This window comes from Tupaia chinensis, unplaced genomic scaffold (genome assembly GCF_000334495.1).
Source record: "Tupaia chinensis unplaced genomic scaffold, TupChi_1.0 Scaffold000493_1, whole genome shotgun sequence".
NCBI lineage: Eukaryota > Metazoa > Chordata > Mammalia > Scandentia > Tupaiidae > Tupaia > Tupaia belangeri.
Window position 1 is genome coordinate 2,154,399 of NW_006160005.1, and position 24,047 is coordinate 2,178,445.

The following is a 24,047-nucleotide window of genomic DNA, read 5'->3' on the forward strand; positions in this document are numbered from 1 at the left end:
TTTTTTTTTTTTTTTTTTTTTTTTTTTTTTTTTTTTTAAGTTTTTTGCCGTAGGGCTCATGTGCTTCCCAGGGAGAGACGGAGAGAAAGGCAGATGGAAAATGAGAAATCACCACCCCAGGAGACACAGCCAGGCTGCAATCCCAAAATTTTGGGCACATATACACACACACCCAGAATGATTTTCAAGTCATCAGCTCTGGGACTCGAACCACTGGAAGTCATGTGGGAGTCCAGTGCCTTACACCCCCACAACACCTGCTGGCTCCTCATTGGTTTAGTCTAACAAACTCCTCTCTGTAGGTGCCTATGATACCCACCAAGGTTGGGAATCAGTCGGAGGGAACCTCAACCAAGATGTCTAAGGAATTGTTCCTAAAGGCCGCCGAGAAAGTCACAAACATGCCGACCACTCTGACACACGCCTGTTTTTAATAACACTTTTTAGTTTATTGATTTCTCCTGAGAAAGAGGGAAAAAAAAAGCATACCCAACAGAGTCTTTACGCCATGATCCCCCTCCTGGCCTCAGCCAGCCAGGAGATACTAGGCATGCATGTATGTAGCCAGTGTGTAATGGAAGCCTCGGGACTCGAACCTAGGACCGTCCTATAGGGGCCCAGCATCAGAGAGTATTTCATTACTGCTGCACCTCCAGCTGGCCCTAATAACACTTTCATTGCATTATATAATACAATACTGTAAAATTCACTCTGTGAAAGCATAAGATACAGTGGTTTCTGGTATATTCATGGACTTGTTCAACCCTTACACTACCTAATTTTAAAACCCTCACCTCAGAAAGAAACCCCAGCCAGACTCATTACCAGTTAGGCTTCACTCGCTTCATTCCCCCCAGCCCTTGGCAACCACTAATCTACTTTCTGTTTCTATGGATTTGCCTGTTGTAGGCCTGTCATGTAACTGGAACCATCGCCTATGAGTTTCAGTGTCTGGCTTCTCTGACTTCGCATGTCCTTTCAAAGGCTCATCCCTCTCACCAGGCCAGTGAAAAAAAAAATTCCTGCTATGGCTGAATAGTGTTTTCTTGTGTGAAGAGACCTCATTTTGTTTATCCATTCATCAGCTGGGTTGTTTCTGGCCCTTACGAACGATACTGCTCTGAGTGCGTGTGCTCAGGTTCCGTGTGGACACGTGTTTTCAGTCCTCCTGGGTAAGCAGCTAGAAGCGGAAGCACTGGGTCAGAAGCCCCACAGTCCTTCCTGCTCCACTTCCATATCTGCAATAAACCACTGGCCGCTAACCAGCAACTCCACCCAACAGCACCAGGAATGTCCTCGCATGGCTTCAAGCATCTTTTCAAAGTCACTCAACTTCCTAGGATAAAACAAACGATAAAATCCGTCTCCTTTGTCTTTTGACTTGAACGGGTCTTCGGGGTACTGGCAGGGTGAACGACTTGCCAACTCATTTGGCATTTCTAATGAGAGATCATGGGTCCTAAAGCCTGGTGGGAAACGAGGGCTATATTGCTGTAATGCACTTCAGGATTATCCAGACATCCCCAAGTATAATGGATGATCTTGGAAGAGAAACCCACACGGAAGCAGATTAATAGTAAGCTTTAAGGTCTAACAGCCTTCCACTAAGAGTCCATTAAAGAAAAGTAATAAGAAAAGCACAAATAAGGAATGTTCACATGGGCGTGCATGCACACGCACACTCATCTCATTGAATCGATGGAATGTGCCAAATGCAAACATCTTTCTAGTCTCGCATTTGATCGAAACAGACGGACAGAGGAAAAAAGCTTGGTGTTTTTGGCGATAGACGCTTCTCTGGGCAACTATATATATATATATTTTTTTTTAAACAGGGACTTATCAGGGCTGTTGGATTTAGAGAGTTAGAAAAGTATCCAATTATTTGTAACAAAGAAAAGCTCAAAGAGTGCTTTTTTAAAGTGTTCTCCTGGAAAACTTATCTCACTCACATTAGTTCCCCCTATAATAAAGTTAAATGGGAGTCTGCCCGTTTACAGAAAAATTAAAACAAGAAATCAAGAAAATTGCTGACTCTTTGACAAATGAGTCCAAAACCTAAATCCTGGTTTAGTCATCCCCGCTTCACTCAAAAACCTAATAAAACATTTTTTATACACATAGAGTCTTTGTCAGAAGAGCTTAAAAACAACTCCCCGCTCTCCTGGGTTTTGGTTGACATTCTAACAAGACGTGTAGGCGTCCCTTAAAACTCGTTGTTATTTCAGGTTATTTTCTTTTTCTACTCGTCCATGAGCTCAGTCTTCCTTACTCCAAACTAAGTCACTACCATGCCCATTCTTCTGATTCTAGAGGCTAAAAAGAAAAGATGAGAAGGCTGAGGACCTGGTCATCGCTTAGCTTTTAAATAGCCAGGGACCTTAGAGCAAAATTCTTTATCAAATAGGGGATTTCATTTCCTTCTGTGTGAAATGAAGCTCTATTGGCTAGACCAGGAATTATCATTTTTCTGTCAAGTGCCAGACAGTACCTCTTCTCAGCTGTGTAAGCCATATGTCTCTTGCTATAATTTTGCACATAATGGACAATCAGCTACAGCCAATAATAAAACAAAAGGGCACGATGTGTTCCAGTGACTCTATCTACTCACATAGACCACAAGCAGAATTTGGCCCCTGGGTTAGAATTTGCCAACTCCTGGGAACCAGCAGTTAGTGTAATGGCTATGTCGCTGGACTCCCACATAGTCGACCATGGTTCGCGTCCCAGACCTGGTGGCTTAAAACTCATGCCAGGCGCGTGGGCGTGTGTGCCCAAGATCCCGAGAGGAGAATGGAGGAGAAGGGATTGCGGCGCGACCATCCCCTCTGGGGGGTGATTTCTCGCTTTCTGTCTCTATGTCTCTCTCTGTCTGGAGAGCGCACGTGCCCTATAGCGAAAACCTCTCCAAAAAAAAAAGAATTTGCCAACTCCTGTGTTAGATGATCTGGAAGGTCTCCTATGACTACAGAATGAAAGTCACTGGTCACTGAATCCCACTTTGATGAACGATCAAGTCAGCACCGTCTGACACTAGACAGAGGAGGAGACGTGCACAGCACTCAGTCCTCGGGGTCTCTGCACTGGGACACACACTGGGCACGGGGCTTCCTCAAGCACCTCCTTGAGTTTGGCTGATACTTCAGCCCTGCTCTGCTGACCACCCACCGTGGGCTTGGATGAAGCCTCCCTCTGATGGGGTGGAGTCAGGCTTTCTGAAAGGATGCTGGGGGCCAGACAGTACAACCCACATGTGTCAGGCAAACAGCTCTCCAAGAAGAGAAGCTTGGTCAGTGGTTACTAGGTGATGAGAGGGAGGTGAGCAGATAAAACATCTCGGCTCTTCCATGGATCACGTGAAGGCATGGTTGCTTTCGGCAAGTCTTCCAGGGTAATGAACACATCTTCTGAGGGGCCAGCTGGGCACCTTTGCATTTCATTGTTAAATTCTAGTCAGTATCGTGGCATTTTTCTTGGCTCTGACCTCTCTCTTACCTGCCCTCACTGATCTAGGCTGATACTTCTTTAAAAAAAAAAAAAAAAAGGTGTTAAAACTTAATGCTTGCCTCAGGCTCTGCTCTCCAGCTGAAGAGGGCTAAGATATCCCCTGAATCACCTCTTTCTTTATACATGAAATACACAGACAAAATTTTAAAAAGCTACTAGATTTAAAGTATACAAAGATTAGTAAATACGTAAAGTACTGACTCTTACATTAAATAAAATGAGCCCCGGCCTTCTATATTGGTCTTAGATACCCTTACAATGTCCAAATGGTAAAATGAATCTTTTTTTTTGGTAAAATGTATCTTAACCAATATTTAAAAGGTTAGTGTCTTTCTAAAAAGAGGACCTGAATACCTATGACCACATCATTGTTAAGTGATTAAGCATGCATATTTAGCCTTCCATTCATAAATGGAACAAGCAATGTGGTCTGCTGTCTCTCTTGAAATACAATTCCTGCTATGGTCTGAATGTTTGCATCCTCCCAAAATTCCTATGTTGACCTTAATCCCCAAAGTGATAGTATTAAGAGGTGGGACCCTTTAGGAAGTGATTAGATCATGCCCTCATGGGAATAGTACCTTTATAAAAGAGGCTTAAGGGAGCTTGTTTGCCCCTTCTACCATGTGAAAAGACAGCAAGGATGAACCAGAAAGGAGGCATTCCCCAGACACTGAATCCGCTGGCTCCTAGACCTTGGACTTCCTAGCTTCTAGCACTGTGAGAAATTAATTTTTGCTGTTTATAAGGCACCAGCGTATTGTATTTTGTTATAGCAGTCCAAACAGACTAAAACTGCCCCCTTAACACTAGTTCAGGAGCCTTGATAGGGCGGCTATTGAAAATAGTTCACTACCCAGAGCAAAACATAATCTCAATTTTTAGCGAAAGAGTGAACTTTTGGTGGGAATGGAGCACTTTCCCAGACAGTGCAGGGTAAGCAACTCCCCGACACCAGAACTAGAGATCGTGGGGCTGAACTGAAAGCCACTCTGCGTGACAGAGTACCTGGAGAGCCACACGCTTTGGGGGGAGATGGGGACTTTCTTACAAAGTATGCCCTGATGCCTTTGGTGAGTTTATCCGAAAGCAACAGCCTCATCGCATTGACTTACCCACCAAGTCAGTAGTAAGCAACAGTCATCGGTGCCTTGGCTTACCCTCCAGCCCAACACCTACGTTCTAAATAATCTGTGCTTTCTTAAATGACTTACAGTATCACCCCTACCGTAAATCTAATCCGTAGTTCAGTCTGTCTCTGACTTCTCCTTTTAACAATCTTTTTTCCCTTCCATGGCACTGCCTTCTGGATGTCTCAGATTTCTGACAACTCCTGCAAAGCCTCATTGGCCACTCTCTTCCACTCTGTGCTGCCGGGCTCCCACCTATCGGCTTCCCTGAGCGATCGCCTGCATTCTCCCGACCCCATCTACTTGCTGATGGAACAAATGCAAATTCTAAGCCACCACGTGTGCTTGGGTAGGTTGGTCCCTGAGCAACGGTGACCAGGCAAAGGACGCATGGGATCTATCCTGTTCTCTGGGTGCCAGGCCATGCACCTATGTGGCTCCCACATTCTCTGGCCCCCGAGTCACTAATCCATGCATCCAAACATATGCCAGCCTTCTCTTCCTGAATGTCTCCCAAGGAACGAGAATGCTCAACAAGAATTCATTTTCTTTCTTGCATACCCATTCCTCTGTATTCTCACTGCATGACCCCATCACATGAGGCAAAAAAGCGGGAGGGATCAGAGTTGCTCCCTACCCCGGCCTGCCACAGCCTATCTGACAGATTCTCCTCCTCCTCCCCAGCCCCTGCTGCAGACTCGGTGTTTGACCTCATTATTTCTTTTCTCATTTAGTCTGTCAGACTCCACACTTACTGTCCTCAAATCCTCCACTGCTGTACAAGCGATCGTGCTGCTACATTCCAGTCGTGTCGTGGTACTGCTTGGGAACGTTCCATGGCTTCCCTGGCCCACAGGACAAAGCCCCAACTCCTCAGAATGTCTTGAGAGGCTTAGTAGATGAGACCCCTCGCCTTCTTTCATCCCTGTTCCTGCCTGATGCTCACACATCTGCCTCTCTCAGGCCGCCATGCCTTCACCCAGGCCGGAACCTCCACTGTGAATGCCCGAGCCAAGGGAACTCTCCTCAAAGACGCGTTTGATACTCAGATCAGTCGCTCACTCCCTTCCTTGAGCCCTCAGATGTCCACGCCAAGCCCTGTAACACTCAGAGGCGTCTGTGTGCCCCCGACCCCATTAGAACTGCGGGCTCTGAAAGCAGAGAAGGCGTCCTTTGACTTTCCATCCCCAGAGCCCAGCGCAGCGGCTAGCACAGCGATGATGCCCAACTGTAAAATCTGAAACAGGTACGAAAATGAGCTGAGTAGCCAGAACACGGTCCTGCGAGTGTAAATTCGATTTTCAACTGGTTATATTCGTGAATGGTGTTAAAGCGGGGGAGAAAACAGATGAGAGTTTAAGGAGGGGGGCTAGAAGTATCTGGAAGAAAGGGAGAGAGGAATGGCTTGCAGTAGCTTACCGTAGTGGCTACCCCTCCTGGGCGGTGGGCCGGGCACACCCATGATCTGTGTCCCACGTGGGGAGGGAGTGCATGCTTCAGCCTGCGGTTCTGGCCCCAGCCACGTGGGCACAGAGACTGAAAGTCTGGGCAGAAAGGTGGATGCGGGTGACTGAGCAGGGAGGAGTGCCTTCAGGAGTCAGGAGGTAAGATAAACACAGGTATGAAAAGAATGAGCGGCTATCCGGATAGGTACATTCTTGCAGAAAGACAGTCAGCTTCAAAAATTTTAAAATCGCCACAGCAGCCAAACAAAACAGGCCGGAGAAAGAATTTCCAGAAGAGATTCAGAAAGATAGCTGCTTCCCACCCCCTCGGACGACAGAGCAACATCTCTAACGAGATGTTCCCAGGATGTTCACAGTGACTGACTCTCCCATCAACAAAGCATTTCCCCTCCCCAGCCCCTTTCTTATCTTTCCATCCTAATGAAAAGGTACCTCCTCCTTTAGGAAGCCCCCCTTGACTTCTCAGGATCTCTTAGCGACATCTTCTTAAAACACCCTTCTCCTTCACAGCTCTTCTCATGATCGTAACCTAATAGGAATTCATTTAAAATCTGTTTCAATATAAGAAGATGAGTACCAGGACCTGAAGATGGGGTAATGGTTATGTCACTGGACTTGTGGGTAGTCGACCATGGTTCAAACCCTCGACCTGGCAGCCTCACTTTCCCTCTCTTTCTGGTGAGCACATGCGCCCTATGCCCCACCACCAAAAAAAATCCTGCTCTAACTTACTTGATTATTAGTAGAGATGAATATTCTTATGGTAACTAGGCAATTGTATTTCCTTCCTGTTTTATAAACTGTCCTCGTTGCTACTAGAATGTTAATATTACTTTAACCTTTTTTTTAATTGCTAAAGGGTTCATACATTAATCAGAGAGAGAGAGACAGACAGAGGAGGTAGAAGAAAGTGCTCCTCTATAGGGTATGCTCACACACCAATCCCTTATCTATTTCTTCATCTTGTTTTGACTTGGGGCACACGCACACATGTACCTGATATGTTTTTCAAGCTGCCAGGCTGGAATTCAAACCATAGTCTGTTATGTGGAATCCAGCTCCCTTAACCACTAGGTTATAGGGTCAGCCCTGTTAGATTTATGAGCCAGGTGGTGGCACAGAGGTAATGCAAGTGGACTCACATAGGAAAGGTCCTAGGTTTATGTCCTGGGGTCTCTCTGAGCATGCTGGGTGTGTGTGCCCATGATCTGGGCTGGCTGAGACTAGGGGTTGATCGTGGTATAAAGACCTTAATGGAGTTGCTCATCTCTTTCTCTGTCTCTCTGCCTCATTAAAGAATCAAATTTAAAAAAAAAAAAAAAGGGAAAGAAAGAAAAAGAAGAACAGGCTCAGCAAGTGGCAAAGTGGTTAAGGTACTGGGCTCCCATGTGATCACCCAAGGTTCTAGTCCTAGATCTGATGGCTTGACACTCACTCTGAGCATATGTGCGTGCATGCCCCAAATCCTGAGAAGAGAATGAAGAAGGGAAGATCGTGGGATGGCCATTTTCCTGTGGGAATGATTTCCCACTTCCTGTGTCTCTCTGTCTCTTCAGTAAGTGCATGTGCCCTATAACAAAAATCTCTCAAAAAAATAGAAAAGCCTTTTGCAGAAACATATAATCATCAAAATCTAGAATATTTACTCGTAGGTCTTTCCCAGATCAAGTTCACTGACTCCTCACCTAGAGCCTCCTGGGGACCATCTCCCAGATCCACCAGAAATCTCAGACCCAGAGACATGCAGAAGTCTGAACCCCAGAAAAAGGCTGTCAGATACTGTCTCTCAACGTAAAACGTGACTTTAAAATCCATGAGTAAGCACAGCGCTGGTTAAAGAACTGGAGCATATTCATGCAATGGGCATTATGCAGCTATTAAAAGGGGCAAGTCAGACTGAAATGTACAAAGGATGCCAAGGTAGCCACAACGCACTGCCACAGTAATTTAATGGACAACCCAGATAGTATTTTCCAATTTACTTTAAAAGAATAAGTGTATGTATGTTCAGAAGATGAGAGAATATGGATATCTAGACTATTCATGGTAAGTAAATCCAGGGAATGGGACCAAGGATTTTTATTTTTTATTTGAAACCCTTTTGTAGTTATTGAATTATTTACCCTGAGAAAACACCATTCTACGATTGAAAAGAAAAATAATAAAGATGTTGATTTTTTGAAAGGATTATTTAATTTCATTCATCATTTCTTTTTTAAGAGTGAGATTTTTTGCTACAGGGCACATAGGCTCGCTGAAGAGACAGAGAAATAGAAAGTGAGAAATCACCCCCTGTGGGGGGCTGGCCATGCTGCAATCTCTTCTCCTCCATTTTCCTCTTGGGATCTCAGTGTGAGTTTTACGCCACTGGGTCTGGGATTTGAACTGAGGTTAAGTATGTGGGAGTCCAGCAATGTAACCATTATGCCACCTGTTGGTCTTAATAATCATTAATTTTTTAAATTTTGCTACAGGGCACATGTGGTCACCAGAGAAGAGAGGGAGAAAGTGAGAAAGTAAGTCATCGGGTCTGGGACCTGGATTACCGTTGGCCATGTGGGAGTCCAGTGCCCTAACCACCATGCCACCTGCTGGCTGCCAAGATGCTGATTTTAAAAAGCCACAGTTTGGGGCCAACAGGTGGTGTAGTGGTTGACAACGGACTTCTGACTGTGGTTCGAGTCCCAGACCTGGTGGCTTGAAAATCACACTAAATACATATGTGTGCATGCCCAAAATCCCAGGAAAAGAATGGAAGAGAAGGGATTGCAGCTTGGCCATCCCCTCAGGGGGTGATTTCTCACTTTCCCACTCACTGTCTCTGTCTCTCTGGAGAGTGCACCCACTCTGGCAAAAATCTTAAAAATAAGTAAATAAAAAGCCGTATTTCCTACTCCTTGCAATAGTGTGCCTAATTCAGGGCCAATTCTTGAATCCTGCGGTCCCAACTCTGCACCTCACAGGTGCGGGCTCCATGTAAACACCCCCCTGAAACATGCAGTCTCACATAACAGCGGGAAGCTGCTCACGTGCTCGTTTTGAGGAAGCGTAAATTAGAACGGTCAGAAAGAATGCTACTTCCCTTTTCCTAGAAACTCCGGTTACCCTTTAAACTAAAACACCCTTTTTGGGCCCGAAGAAGGTCAGGTTGCCAAGGAACTATGAGTAAACCCGCCGCCCGGGGTGGCAGCTGTCAGCTGCACTTTGGGTTTCTCTAAACAGCAGTTGGCTCTCCGGGCCCCAGGACCCCTCTGAACGCAGGCTCATGATCATAACCCTCAGTAACGATCCATCCAGGTGGAAAGAGGTGGCCATGAGGTTATGTGGCCATAGACGAGAGAGGTGAGAAACCGAGGTGGAGCCAAAAGGCAGATTTGGCAAAATTTCACATTCAGTCTTGGCACACATGTCAATGATCCCTACCAAATCTAACCTGCTTTATTTCTGTCTTCCCTATTCTCTCCTGGAGAGTTACTTGGGAAAACAGAGCTTCAGACACAAGGCGAGCAGCTGGCTTGCCCTGCCCCACCCAAGATCACAGCCTGCAACTGCACCCTGCTCACCTTGTCAGAGAACCACATCACCCTCAATTTATAAACCCACGGCCTTTGACCTGGGGATCCTGGAGTCATTCCGAAGGCCTAGGAAGTCTATAATAATTGGGGATGTTGGGGTGCAGTTCTGCTCAACTCAGAAACACACATGGAGCCTATGTTGTCTTCATGGGTCAAAAAACCCATAGGTAGCAGTTCCAGAATTTCCCAAAGCATGTTCTAAGGAATGTCAACCAGTGAGAAAAAGATGTAGTAATGAAATTAGGGAGACCCCAACATTTGCAATGCCTGTGTTGGAGTTTGAGTGTCAATGCAGTCAAAGTTCCAACAATCATGCAGGAGCTTAATCTGTTTGACTTGAGTCAAACCAAGTTGACCCCCCAAATCTTTTAAGATCTTGTTTGAAAAACCCAGCCCTAGTGACCAAAAGATGGTGTCATGGTTCCATTGCTGGACTCCCATGTAGTCGACCATGATCTGAATCCTGGACCCGGCAACTTAAAACTCACACCAGACGTATGTGCGTGCATGCCCAAAATCCCAAGAGGAGAATGAAGAAGGGATTGCAGTATGGCCATTCCCCTGGGAGATGATTTCTCACTTTCTGTCTCTCTATCTCTCCAGTGAGCACATGCACCCAATAGCAAAAAAAAAAATCTCTCTTAAAAAAGAAAACAACAAAAAAAGAAAAATAGACAAACAAAAAAATCATCCCGCCCTAGACCATAAGATGGGGTTTAAAAAAAAAAAAAAATGCCCAGAGTTCCAGGATGACTCAGACCTTGAAGCAAGACCCAGACTCAGATCCTTACCACTCAACACTGTGGGGAAGGTAAGAATTTATTGCCGTCTCTGAGTACAGATCTGTTCTTAAAAATAAATAAATAAATAAATAAATAAATAAATAAATAAATAACGTCCCCAAAACAGAGAGGTGGAGGAGGGAGAAAAAAGAACTGCCCCTGTACGGGGGACAGGGCGAGGTGGGGGACAGACAGTGGCAGAGCAGTAAACGTGATGTTCTTCAAGGCTGAACGACATGGGAAGGTTCTGACTTCAGGACTCAGGACCTTTCTGAGTCCACTGGGGTTCTGTTTGGGGGTGCTGTCTCTCTTGCTCATGGAATAAATAAGTAAAAAAATTTTCAAACAGAAAAGGAAAGCACCCCTCTAGAGAGACGAAAAGCTGGGCCCGTGAGGGACTCACCATTGGTCGTCGTGTTGACATAGTAGCGCCGGCCCTGCGGGGACAAGTAGCTCTGCCAGCCCGGGGGAAGGACGACGGTCTGGCTCTCCTCTCCAGGCGGAGGGGGGACCATTCCAGGCTTCTGTTGGAGAGGAAAGAGAAGGTCACATACGTTCGGCATTTCTGCACCTGCTTTAAACCAGGAAGTCAGAGGCCGATGGGCTCGCCCTGGAAGAGCTGGATGTCGAGGCGTGAGTGGCCCACAGGCCTCCCCGGGACTGCAGGAGCAGCGGTGGGAGCACTTGTACTCTCAGAGCCAGCGCAGAAGCGACACTCTCCAGTCAGCAAAGGGAGTGAGGCTTTCTCCTCCTCGCTGGTCCCCGAGGAAACCACTCACGGGGTGATGCGCTTGCCCGCGGCCCCGTCACTCCACATGCTCTCTGCGGGCTATGAAGCCTGAAATCCACAGGACCACCAAGTACAGCAGCAGCCGGAGCCGCGGGCCTGCTGTGCGAACCTAGCAGAAGTAATTAACGTACACCGCGGCGACTGCGAGGTGAAACACTCCGGAACGCCGGCCATCTGCAAAGAGCTGGATGGGACTGTGTTCACCAGGCGTCCAGATCACTCTGGCAACGAGAACAGGGACTCAGAGATGAAGCGGACACTGACCCAGTTTTCACTGTAGGTGACATCTAATTCTTCTTTTTTAAGAATTACTTAATTTTATTTATTATTATTATTATTATTTTCCAATTTGCTACAGGGCATGTGCACTCAATCAGAGATAAAGGAAGAGTGAGAAAGAAAGCCACCAGGTCTGAGATACGAACCACGGTCAGCCATGTGGGGGTCCAGCACCCCAAACGCCATGCTAGCCCCTAATTTTTCTTTTTTTCAATTTGCCACATTTCTCATGGACTTGCCAGAGACAGACAGACAGAAAAAGAGGGAGACGGAGAAAGCACCCCCGATGGAGTGTCATCATGTCACAGTTTCCTTCTCCTCTATTCCTCCATCCTGTCGGGACCTGGGGCACACGCACGCACACACACGCGTGCACACACACTCCTGGCATATTTCTCAAGCTGCCGGGTCTGACTCTCAAATCATGCATTGGCTAAGTGGGATCTAGCTCCCTTAACCACTAGGTCATGTGGCCAGCCCTGAAGTTTACAGGGGCCAGCAAGTGGCATGGGAGTTGAAGTGCTGGACTCCCCCATAGTTGACGACAGTTCAAGTTCTGTACCAGGCAGCTTGTTTTCTCAATTCCCCTCTATCTGCTGAAATAAAATAATCATAATGATAACGATGACAATGAATGAAATTGAATAAATAATTCTTTTTTAAAAAGCCAGAGAAAACCATCTATAGAGTTATCATCAAAAAGTTCATGAAGCAGGGGCCATACTCTGGCAGCACGATCACACACACACACATGGGAAGGTCCCGGGTTGGTGTCCTGGGATCGCGGCTGGCTGAGGCAGGTGACAGGTCGTGGTACTAGGGCCCTGTTGAGGGAGTCTGTCATTCTGTCTCTCTCTCTCATGGAAGAAATCTATAAATGAATGTGCAGAGACAGCGAGCAGTGGGGACTCACGGCTCACAGGCTGCTCTCTGCCTTGCAAAGGCTGCAAATCCACGTGCCTGGCCTCCTGCGGCGCCCTGCCTGTGTCTGTGTGTGTGTGTGGGGGGGGGAGCGAGGAAATCCTAGCTGCTCCTGGGACTGTGAGTACACACAGCCTCCCGTCGACCCTCTGTGTAGCTGTGATGAATGTTTCATGATGAGTTTTCACAACTTAATTAAAAGCTTTCCCCTATGCCCTCCGCACTTCTGCTTCCTACACACCTGCTAACCCGCAGCGCCGCTGAGACTCCGAACGTCAGACTGTCTCCTGAACAGCCAGCTATGGTGAGGTGGCCAGTGGCCGGGCAGAAAGCAGCGGTGTCCCACCCAGCTGCCTTTTCACCAACAGAGCACGTCCACTGGGCCTAAGCACATGCCCATGCAGATCTACCTGGGCCTCTGCACTGCTCTGGATTCTCCTGGATTGGAGGATGGCCAAAACACAGGCAAGACAAATGGTTTATGATGAGTAAAGGGTGTGTGTCTGTGTATGTGGATAAAGGATCCCCTCTACAGGAAATATAAATGTTGGCCAATGAGTCAGGAGTAAAGCATAGAGAACTTAAGAGTTGGCATAGTGGTTAAGGTGCTGGACTCCCACATGGCTGACCACAGTTCAAGTCCTAGACCCAGAGGCTTGGAACTTATACCAGGCATGTGTGTGTGCCCAAAATCCTGAGAGGAAAATGAAGGAGAAGGGACTGTGGTACAGCCATCCCCCGCCCCAAGGGTGATTTCTCACTGTTCCTCTCTCTGTTTCTGTCTTGGTCTCTCTAGCAGGCGTTTGTCTATGGCAAAAAAAAAAAAAAACTTTAAAAAGAAAAAAAAAAAAGCAAGTGTTTAAGGGACCTGGTGGTGGCACAATGGTAGCACAGCTGGACTTACACGGCAAGGTCCTGGGTTCACATCCTGGAACCTCCCGGTATACGTAAGTACATGCACGTGTACCCATGACCCAGGCTGGTTGGGATTGGGGTGGATTACAGCACTGGCACCCTGTTGGGGGTTCCTCTCCTCTGTCTTTAAATAAATAAATAAATAAATATGTTTCCAAACAAATGAATGTTTGACTGGAAAGAGAAATATTCTGTAACGAGAGGGATAAAATCGGGTCCCTTCTTGAGTCAAAAATGTTTGCTAACTGACCATGGGAAAGGCCACTGTGGTGATGTCTTAATAACCTGGGAGGACATAGGAATTGTTAAAGGGGGTTAAACGAGAGTCAGAGATTGACATGACCAGAAATGAGCTGAGAGGGCTGGGGAGAGGTTGCCCAGAGGCACACTGAAAACAGCCCTCCACTGTTGGCCCAAATGGCTTTCAGTGCCAGTTCCGATGGAACCACTTGGTAGCCTGTGACCACAGACGAATGACTCAACCAGGCTATCTTTGCATCTAGAAGACAGAGGATGATGATATTAGCCCAACTGGAGGGGACTCTGGGGAGATGAATAACAATACCTTGAAGCATGCCTGCCACCAAGAGGGCACAAGACATGGGGGATTCCATGGGAAGTAGGCCGACCGAGGCCAGGGCAAATGAGACCAAGCTTCACATAGACCTGGCCTCCTGCAATACAGAGTTCAGGAAACTGCACCCCAGCACCTCACCATTGCCTGCCCGAAATGTCACCAGCATGGTCACTTCTGTGAGGTATCTGTTTGTAGGACTACCTGGCTTAAAAAATGAAGACCTGGTTGGCAGGCTGCGGGGAGCGGTGGCACCTTAAGAAGTTGACAGTGCCTTCTGTTGGGAAGGTTCAGGAGTCAGGAGACTGGAGGGTGCATGGACCCACTGACCCCCACCTCTGATAGAACAGTAACAACACCTGTCCCTTCACAGTGACAGAGTACTTTTCTTTTACAATGACTCTAGATAATTTATCTAAATAACCCTACTGAGTCTGAAGAAGCACCAGTTGACATGCGAAGACCCTGACAACCAAGATGGGAAAATGACTGCTTTGAGGTCTCCAAGAGGAAATGCAGGACCCTACAGGTAGTGCCTAAGGGGGAAGAAACCCTGCTACCAGGCCAGAAGGCCATGAGGTGCCAAAAGAGTAGAGAAGGAGTGTCCCTGGGCCAATCCGGCCAACAAGACTAAGGTGGTCTCCACAACCCCCTCCTGCATGATCAGGGATCCTCCACCCACCCTCATCTCCATCTCCTGAGGCAGCCATAGTCCTTCTGGCTTTCCCTCATCTTAAAGTTTATTTTTATTTATTACTTTCATGGTGGGGAGGAAGGGGAGACAGGGATCTTTGATAGAGTCTCCCCATGCCATGATCCTCCCCCAGACTCCTAGCCAGCCAAGACCATGGGTAGGCTCAGAGCATTCAGTCAACCCACGATCTGAACTCAGGACCCCAGCATCTCACAGCAGTTGCCTACTACCTGCACCACTGCTACTGGGCTTTTCTCCTCTCCTGTCAGCTGACCTCAAACCAGTCAGAAGTTGAAAGCCATGGAGATAACTGGGTACCTATCCTTAAAACTGAAAATAAGCATTCAAAGAGTTGAACGCAAATGTGTATGGCAATGTCATTTGTCATAGCCGATCGACAGAAACAACCCGGCTGCCCATCAAAGGATGAATGGATAAACAGGCAATGGAATATTATTCTGAAATAAAAAGAAATGGAGGGCTGATACATGCCAGAACATGAGTGAGCCTAGAAGACATTATGCCAAGGGAAAGACACAAAAGGTTCTTTATTTCATGATTCCATTTACATGTGATGCCCAGAATCAGCAAAGCCACAGAGACAAGAATAGATAAGCAGTTGCCAAGGGCTATGGGGAAGGGAGAATGGGCACAGGTTTTCCTCTTGGGATGATGACAAAGTTCTGGAACTGGGAGAGTGGGCAGGGTGGCACAATACTGAGAATGTATGTGTGATGGTAAATGTTATGTTCCATGTATTTTATCACAATAAACACTTGAAGAAGATGTGGCAAAGGAAGAAATCAGGACACCCCACCGTCAATCCCTCACTAATAAGACTAAAAACAGCAACATTACCTAATCCTTCGTGGCCACAGAGGGATAGGAAATGCCAGCCTCATGGCAAAGCGACCCACAGGCACCAGGAGGATACAGTGGGAACTGCCACCAATAACCAAGGTCTTCCCCAAACCCATTCTTCTCACTAGTTTCCTTCCCGGATAAGTCTCTCCCTTCTTTCCTTAGTCTGTGGCTTCTCTCATTCAGTTTTGCCAACTCTTCCCCATGGGCGTGCGGACCAGAAGCAGAGGTGACACAGTTCAGAGGGGTGGGTACCTTCCCTAGAAGGAACAAGATCACAGGGAGCGGGGACGGGATGGGGGGAAGGATGAAGGTGGTTTCCTCCAACTCAGAAATCCTTAACCGAATGCAAAGGATATCTTTGTGGCAATTATAAAACGTGCCTTTTCCTCTGGAAGGGGCCACCCCTAGGCTAGCGTGCACGGCCAGGTTTCAGTCCTTTCCCTTCCTCCCTCATGCGGGCTCCCCTACTCAGTAGACAACTTGCTCAACTGTACGTGGAAGCCCATCCTCTGTAAGAATCTGAGAAAAACTACAGACCTTTTGCAACCCCCAAAGGGTGTGTGTGTGTGTGTGTGTGTGTGTGTGTGTGTGTGTACCTACACATTCATCCTAGCCCACTAGTAATAACAAGAGGTTCAGATCTAGCCTAGCAGGCACTCAGGAAATACGGGAGCTCCCATCCCACGTGCAGTAATCAAAGATGACTTCTGCCCGTCACCAAATGCCACTAGTGCACACTGGATGGGCCTGTGCTTTATACAATCCAGACAACAAGCCTACCTCAGAAGTGGCATTCATTTCTATTTTAAAATGAAAATTCAGAGACTCAGAGGATGCCCTAACTTGCACAATGCTGCACAACTCATTCAATGACAAAAACGAACTACTCGGAAATACTGGTTTTGTTCTAGAGGCTTTTCCCCAGTTACCTAGACAGGCGCTCTTCAGCCCCTCTCCCCCCATTACCCTCGCTCAGCTCCATTTCTTCACCTGGACCACCTGCCCTCCCAGCGCCCATCCAAGGCGAATGACGGCTCGGCCTGATCCTCCTGCCTGTCTCACAGTCTCCAAATGAGCATATGCCTTCCTGGGAGATGTGCAAAAATATCCCCACCCTCGTCCCAGCCGTCACGTTCCCCAGCCGGAGGCTGAGTCCCTCGTCTCCTTATTTAAAATAACACAACCTCAAACATTTTCCTCTTCATGGTGGCTACTGATGTCCTCCTGGGGAAAAGCAGGCAGCAAGCAGAGAGGAGTCACCCAGAGGATAAAAACAAATGCCCCTAAATCAGTGTGTTTCAAAGTGTGGTCACCCCAGCACACCCCGTCCATCACTGAGGATGGGAATTAAAATGTGCATGCTGAAACCCTGAGTCAACCACCACATCAGCCTGGCACCTGGGAGTCTGCATTTTATCAAAGTTCATTCACCCATCTCTCCCATGAGTGAGGTAGAGACACACAGAAAGAGAGAGGAGAGACAGGACTCCCCAATAGAATCCCCATGCTGCAATCCACCCCCATCCTCAGCCAGCCCACATCACAGGAGGCCATCCAGGAGGCCTAGGGAGGTCCTGAGACATGAACCTAGGACCTTTCCCATAGGGCCCACCTGTGCCACCTCGGTGCCATTGCCCAGCCCAGAGTCTGCATTTTCAGCAATTCCCCGGGGTGGTCTCATGCTCTCTGTACCCTGGAACCACTCCATTGAAGCTTTAGCGAGAACAACCAAGAGAAAATACCATTTCTGAAATAAAAACGGGAACATAAAATCTTAATGAGTGCCATTTGTCAGAAGACACCGTGGAGCTGTGTGGTTAGTTATCGAAGAAAAGGAGCCTGTCTCCTAGCCCCACGCCCTTCAAAGAGACTATTTTAAGAGACTCGAGATTGTCTCTGCAGCCTCCAGGCACAACCGACCTCTACACTCAGCTCCCCACAGCCTCCACCTGGCTTCAAGTTTAAGTTCAACCCGGGCTGCCGACGCCACCTCCACCTGTGTCTCAGGGAGCTTCTGGACACACCTGGCTCTTACCTTCTGAAGCAGCGAGCGAGTGCTACTTGTCGGTATTACCAGGTGGTCGTCAGACACTTGATTCCGCGGCCGGATCAGACAGTTTTAAGGGCTCCCTTTCTGCGTCTTCTCACACCCCAAACCCAGAAGCAATAGGAGCTCTAAAGAAAGGCATATCCACAGGGCCCCACACCCCCACTCCCCCCACACCAGATCTATATATAACATCTCTGAAGTTGTCAGCCTAACGAGCTACTTTCTGGCAGGCCCGTTTCCATGGCAATGACTGCTAATGAGCCCAGTGCAGTGATTGGCACTGCTTGAAGGCTTCTCCACAAAGGACTCTCCAGCAAGTTCTTCCTTCCCCAACCACGGAGCCAGCTGGACATCCAGGAGCAGCCAAGGCATGGCTGGGTGTGCCCGAGAGGCCCCGACTCCAGATACCCACTTCATAGCTTGTGCACCCTCCGTAGACCTGGTCCCAGCTGCCAACTCTGCATTTAGCCTGGGTCAGCCAATTACTGATGGGGACCACCAGAAAGACCAAGACCCAGCTGGGCTGGAGCCTCTCAGATCTCACACCTCCCCACCGGATGCGTTTAGGGTGAGTGGAATACCCAGAGCAGGGAGCAGCTATCTGAGGAACAATGCTCGCCTCTAATGGGTTAAGACACAAATGAAGGTGGGTCCCACATCCACAAGGATGTCACCGGCGTCAGCGTCTAGGTCTCTAAGACTGCTGGGCACCCTTCCTGTCTCACGAGTGAAAACCTGTTCTCCCAGCCCTGGCATCATCTGCATCTATTCAGAGATGGCGATGCATAGGAAGCAGCCGTGGGAGAAGCAGGGAACCCCGCAATGGAACAGTGCATTTTGGTGGGATAGGCTTCATGGGTAGTTTTATAGGTGACAAGCTGGGTCCTGGCAATGTCTTCTGATGGTCAGAGATTCAGAGACTTGGTCAGGAGGAGGAGAAAGGGCCACCAAATCAACAAAGAACAGACCACCCTGGGCCCTCCCTATCCGTGGTTCTGCATTGGGCGATTCAACCAACCATGGATTGAAAATACTGGGGAGAGGCCAGCAGGTGGCCTAGTAGGTATGCCGCTGGACTCCCACATGGCCAACCGTGGTTTGAGTTCCAGACCTGGTGGCTTGAAAAATCAGGCTGCTGGGGCCAGCAGTTAGCGTAATGGCTATGTCACTGGACTCCCACGTAGTCAACCGCAGTTCGCTTCCTGGACCTGGTGGCTTAAAACTCACGCTGGGTGCGTATGCGTGCGTGCCCAAGATCCTGAGAGGAGACCAGAGAAGGGATTGCGACATGGCCATCCCCCTGGGGGGTGATTTCTTGCTTTCTGTCTCTCTGTCTCTCTCTGTCTGTCTGGTGAGCGCACACACCCCATAGCAAAAACCTCTCCAAAAAAAAAAATCAGGCTGCGCACATGAGTATATGCCCAAAATCCCAGGAGGGGGATGGAGAAGGGATTTCAGTGTGGTCATCCCTCAAACCGGAGGCTGAGTTCTTACTTTCCCGGTTCTGTCTTTCTCCGGTGAGTGCATGTGTCCTAAGGCAAAAACCTTAATAAAATAAAATAAAATATTTGGGGAAAAATAGTATAAATAACAACACAATAATACAAATAATATAAATTTAAAAAGCAATACAGAGGTGCAGGGGGCAGGGTGCTGCCATGTGAGGTTGGAGTCATATGTGAAGACCCTGGGTTTAGTTCCTGGGCCGACCAGAGAGCACCTTGTGCACCCACAATACTAGCTGGCTGATCTTCTGGAGTGTGACCCTGTCAGGGGCCCTTGTCTACCTTCCTCAATGAATAAATAAAGTATTTTTTAAAAAAAGTACAGTGTAACAACTATTTAAATGTCGGGACCAGCAGTTAGCGTAATGGCTATGTCGCTGGATTCCCATGTAGTTGACCGTGGTTCGCGTCCCGGATCCGGTGGCTTAAAACTCATGCTGGGCGCATGTGCATGTGTGCCCAAGATCCCGAGAGGAGAATGGAGGAGAAGGGACTGTGGTGTGGCCATCCCCCCTGGCGGGTGATTTCTCGCTTTCTGTCTCTCTCTGTCTGTCTGGCGAGTGCACTCGCCCTATAGCAAAAACCTCTTAAAAAAAAAAAAGAATAAAAAAAATGGCATTTACATTATACTAGGTATTATAAGTCATCTAGAAATGACTTCAAGTATATGTGAGGATGTGCACAAGTTAGATGCAAATTCTACACCATTTTATAAAACGAATCTGAGCTTGCATAGACTTGGGGACTGGAGGGGTGTCCTGGAACCAATCCTCTTTGGCTATCAAGAGATGGTGGCATAAAATCCAGGAAGGTGGGGCCACCTCTGCCTTATTCCTAGTTTTAGCCTCAGGACAGTGTCCAGAACATGGAATGAATGAAAGAATGGAAACTGGGAATTGCTTCTAACAGATTTCACCAAATAGGTAGACAAAAAACAGCAGTGCAGGCAATGTGTGCTCCCCTGTGAGTGAACCCCAGCCGGTAGAGGCTCGAACTAGACTGAGCAACAGTGAGTACAGGAAGGTTGGGGGGACAGGTTAATAGAAGTGTTGCTTTAACTGCAGAAAATAGATTGAGGAACAGCGTCCAAAAGCCTCAAGAGAGACACAAACTTCTAATCATGATCTCATACAGCATCCAGAAGAAACATTTCAGGAAACTGTTTAGCAATCTCAATGGAGGACAGGAAGACATGACATCGATATACGAGCAAAAAATCACAAGGCCACGAGAAACGAATGCTGAAAAAAGTCAAGTAGACTTGAAAAAGAAAACAAAACGACCAAAAAAAAAAAAAAAAAGGAACAGGAAGTGATTAAAATTGTAGGGAAGTTTGAAAGGTTCTAACAGAAGGAAAATGCACATTGGATGCAATAAAACATAGAATTATTATTGCAAAAAAAGTGAGTTATGTTAAAAAAAAATTTGGAATTCTTTTCCCCAGAATGCAAAGGAAATGGAGAAAAATTAAAACAAGGGGCAGAACAGCAAGCCAAAATATCGATACTATGTTCCTGACCAGGAGGCCAGAATGAAAGCTCTAACAGGAAAGAAACTATAAAAAAGTAATAATAATTCCCAAGCTGTGCAGCACAGAAGGTCCCTCAGTGTTCAAGGTAAAATCGATTTTCTAAGACCAGTAAGCATGTCTCAGCCTCAGGGACGGGGCAGAGGCATGCTGAACTGCGGTGCTGGAAGCCACACGGCCGACTGTGGGTTCAGATCCCCAGTTGACCTGAGAACACTCTGGGTGCACGTGAGACCAAGATCCTGGAGGGCTGGGGGAAAGAGATGATGGTGTGATGAGTCCCTGCCAAGTGTGTCCCTGTCTCTCCCATGTACATGCCCTCATAGATGAAATAGAAAAAAATAATAAAGACTTAAAAAAAAAAAAAAGAAAAACAAGCATACACACCCTACCCTAACAATATATTAACACAGCAATGTTCAGGATAAGGTACTAGGAACATCTACGTGGGAAGATAGCATCTCCCTTAAAAGAATAAAAATAAGATTGGGCTCAGATTTCTCTGTAACTACATCTCAAAAGATACTCTGGTGGATTCTAGGGAAAATACCAAGACCGTCGCAGGGAACTGAGCTCCCTTCCATGAGTGGAGACAACAGGGATAGATTCTACAAACGAGGCCTCAGAAAACACTACTCATGTCTCCTTAGCACAAGCACTTAAACGACGCACTCTGGGTCATTCGCCATCCTCCAACCGAGGTCATGTGGGAAGGTGTCGGTTCACCTCCTGAGCTGTCCCTGTGCAGGCCAGGTGCCAGGAACGTACGTGCTCCTGACCCTGGCTGGCTGAGGCTGGGGATGGATCATGGCACGAAGACCCTGTGAGGTTGCCTGACTCCTTCTCCTTCTCCCTCTGTCTCTCTATCTCCTCTCTCATGGAAGAAATAAATAAACTTTTAAAAGATGTACCCCAACTACCAGAAGGAGTGAGACAAAGGTGCAGAGTGAAGCAGTCATGGGAAAAGAGAGCAAGGACACGCACATACACAGAGGTATGAGCAATTACAGAGCTGGCGACAGCAGCGTGTACATAAGGCTCTTTTCAACACAGTGTAACAAAAGGGAATGACAAGAGGCGAGGTAATACTAGAAAAGATCAAGAGACAGGAGGATAAATAGAGAGGCCATGGAGAGAAATAGCAGCAGAACGCACAGCCCTTCCTCCCTAGCCAATCAAGACGCCTCTGTCCCTCCTCAAGAAGCTCCCAGGTCCCCCTGCCAGCTGACTCCCATTCTGTGTCCTGTGGCATCTGGTGTCCGCCCTAGTCTCTGCCCTGGAAACTGAAGTCTCCCAGCTAGAAAGGATCAGAAGGGAGGGGTCGTTGGAGACCAAAGGCCCTGAGCTGTGAGCCTTACCTGCACCGGCTTTTATCAGCCCCATGGGCAGTCAGGTTCCCCTGGGGTTCTGAGCTCTGAAGTCCTTTAGGGAAGACAGGTTGGCACCAAGGCCCTTTGTGGGCTGAGGGAAAGTGCAGGAACCCAGAGCTTCCAAAAGGCCTCATCTGCACTATCTGTCTGGCTTTGGAAGCCCTCCAAGTGTTCCCAAAGCCAAAGCTCAGACAAGACTATGTGTACCCACTTTCCTCTAGCCTCTCTGCGTGGTCCCCTGTATGAAAAAAGGGGTGAAGTGCAAAGCTCCCCTCTAGCTTCTACCAAGAAGGCAGAGAGAGCCATGGAGGGGGTGGAGATGGCCTTTCTGCCTTCCACTCCTCTATTCCCCAAATTTCTCAGTAAATGTGCCTGACTCTTCCTCAAACTCTTCTGATTAACAATCTCCTGGGGCTGGCCCCATGACCGAGTAGTTAAGAGAGAACCAGATCCCACCTGGCCGACCAGAGTATGAACCCCTGTCCTGATGGCTTGAAAGTGGGTGTGCACACATGCCCAAATCCCTACAGGACAGAGAAATGGGGAGGGGATTGTGGCATGACCATGCCCCATTGGGGAGTGCTCTCTCTCAGTATACCCTCTGGCAATTAAAAAGAAAGAAAAAAAGAAACCTAGTTAGCAGGGTTTCCTCTTTGAGTCCTAACTTCCCAAACCAAGCTTTAATCACAATTGCTGAAATGCAAATGTCCCCAGGACTCTTCCAAACCTGGTACAATCCAAGTGACCTCAGGCACTTCAATCCCAGTGTGCTCCAAGGAGAAGGCCATGGTCACAAAGGAAGGCATGGCAAACCGCATCTCACCACTGAAGTCCCCCACTCCAAGCCTGTCTGGACAATAATCTAAAAATGCCCAGGGGCGACTCCCTTGGGTTTCCCAACCCGGCTGTCAACTCCAGTCCCTGTGAAGGGTGTTCCATGCTTTTTTTCACCTATTCCAGCTACTGTTTCCACATCTCGACCCCATCATTCCTCTGTTCACGAAGTAGCCAGAGGAAGGCCCATGCTGTGGCAGTCACTGGTGCCCACCATGAGAGGTGAACACTGGGGCCACGAGAGTTTCCTCCCAGCTCACAAAAAGCCCAAAGATGGAATCGTCTCTCGCTCCTACTGGGCTCAGCGAGGGTTCTGGCCTCCCTCAATGTCCATCCGCAAGCCCCCAGCACCTCCCTCAGGGCTGATCAACTCACTGGATATATTTCTGAGAACTAGGCAGGAAGAGGACACGGAACAATAGACTGTATTTTCTGCCGCTATGAAGGAATGGAGTGATCTGGTTAACCAGGAATTTTGATGAACACAATTACAATGTATTGCTTCTTGGCCTTTTGGCTCAGATCAAGAGCAATTACAATGTAGTCCATGCAGCAAGGACACAGGAAGTCAACCCTCACAGGAACTTGTTAAGCCGTACAACACGGAGGCCCCCAGAGGGACAAAAACTGATGAAAAGATTTGCAAATGATCCTGCAAATTGCAAAAATAGGCCAGACGGCCCCTCTTGGGTCAGAGGTCACTTCCCAGCCCGGAAGTGACTGGGGCTCAAGCAGTAGAGGGTGGAAAGAAATGCCTCCTCTGTGGGCTTGCACACATTCCTGGGGAGCCCTTAATCCTGTAACCCTGGAGGAAGAGACCTCCATGACTTCTGCACTGACGATACAGATAGAAAATAGAAGGTCCAATTAACAGGGTTCTAGAGGAGACGGTGCAGGAGTGTGGAAAACCCTGGAAGTCCCATGTTTCTGGGATTCTTGGCTGATGGTTTCTGCCCAGTGACACTGTACAGCTGGACAGGTTCTGAGAGATGCCCGCTCTTGAGCATCTTTTGAGAGCAACTCAGTATTAACTGACCAGCATGATTATGCCACCAAATATCAGGCATTCCTCGGGCTTCATACAGACGTTTGGAAGAGGTGCCCAAAGGTCTTGTGGTTATTTTATTTTTTATTTTTTTAGAGAGATTTTTGCTATAGGGCATATGTGCTCTCTGAAGAGACAGAGAGACAAAAAGTAAGAAATTAACACCCCCCCCGGGGGGGGGGTAGGGGGTGGCCGGCGCACCAACCCGTCTCGCCCAT

At 47.8% G+C, this 24,047-nt stretch overlaps 1 protein-coding gene across 7 annotated transcripts in view; it reads right to left on the reverse strand.

Annotated features, from left to right (window-relative positions):
- Window positions 1-24,047, reverse strand: part of GAS7 (growth arrest specific 7) — a 317,655-nt gene that overhangs the window by 105,341 nt on the left and 188,267 nt on the right. For 6 of the 7 annotated variants that reach the window (XM_006156410.2, XM_027774916.1, XM_006156411.2 and 3 more), the window contains exon 2: window positions 10,864-10,984. In XM_006156410.2, coding sequence (XP_006156472.1) covers window positions 10,864-10,984 — 121 coding nt within the window. Of the gene's footprint in view, window positions 1-10,863; window positions 10,985-17,532; window positions 17,679-24,047 lie in introns of those variants that run through there. The other variant, XM_006156413.2, reaches the window with a different exon arrangement.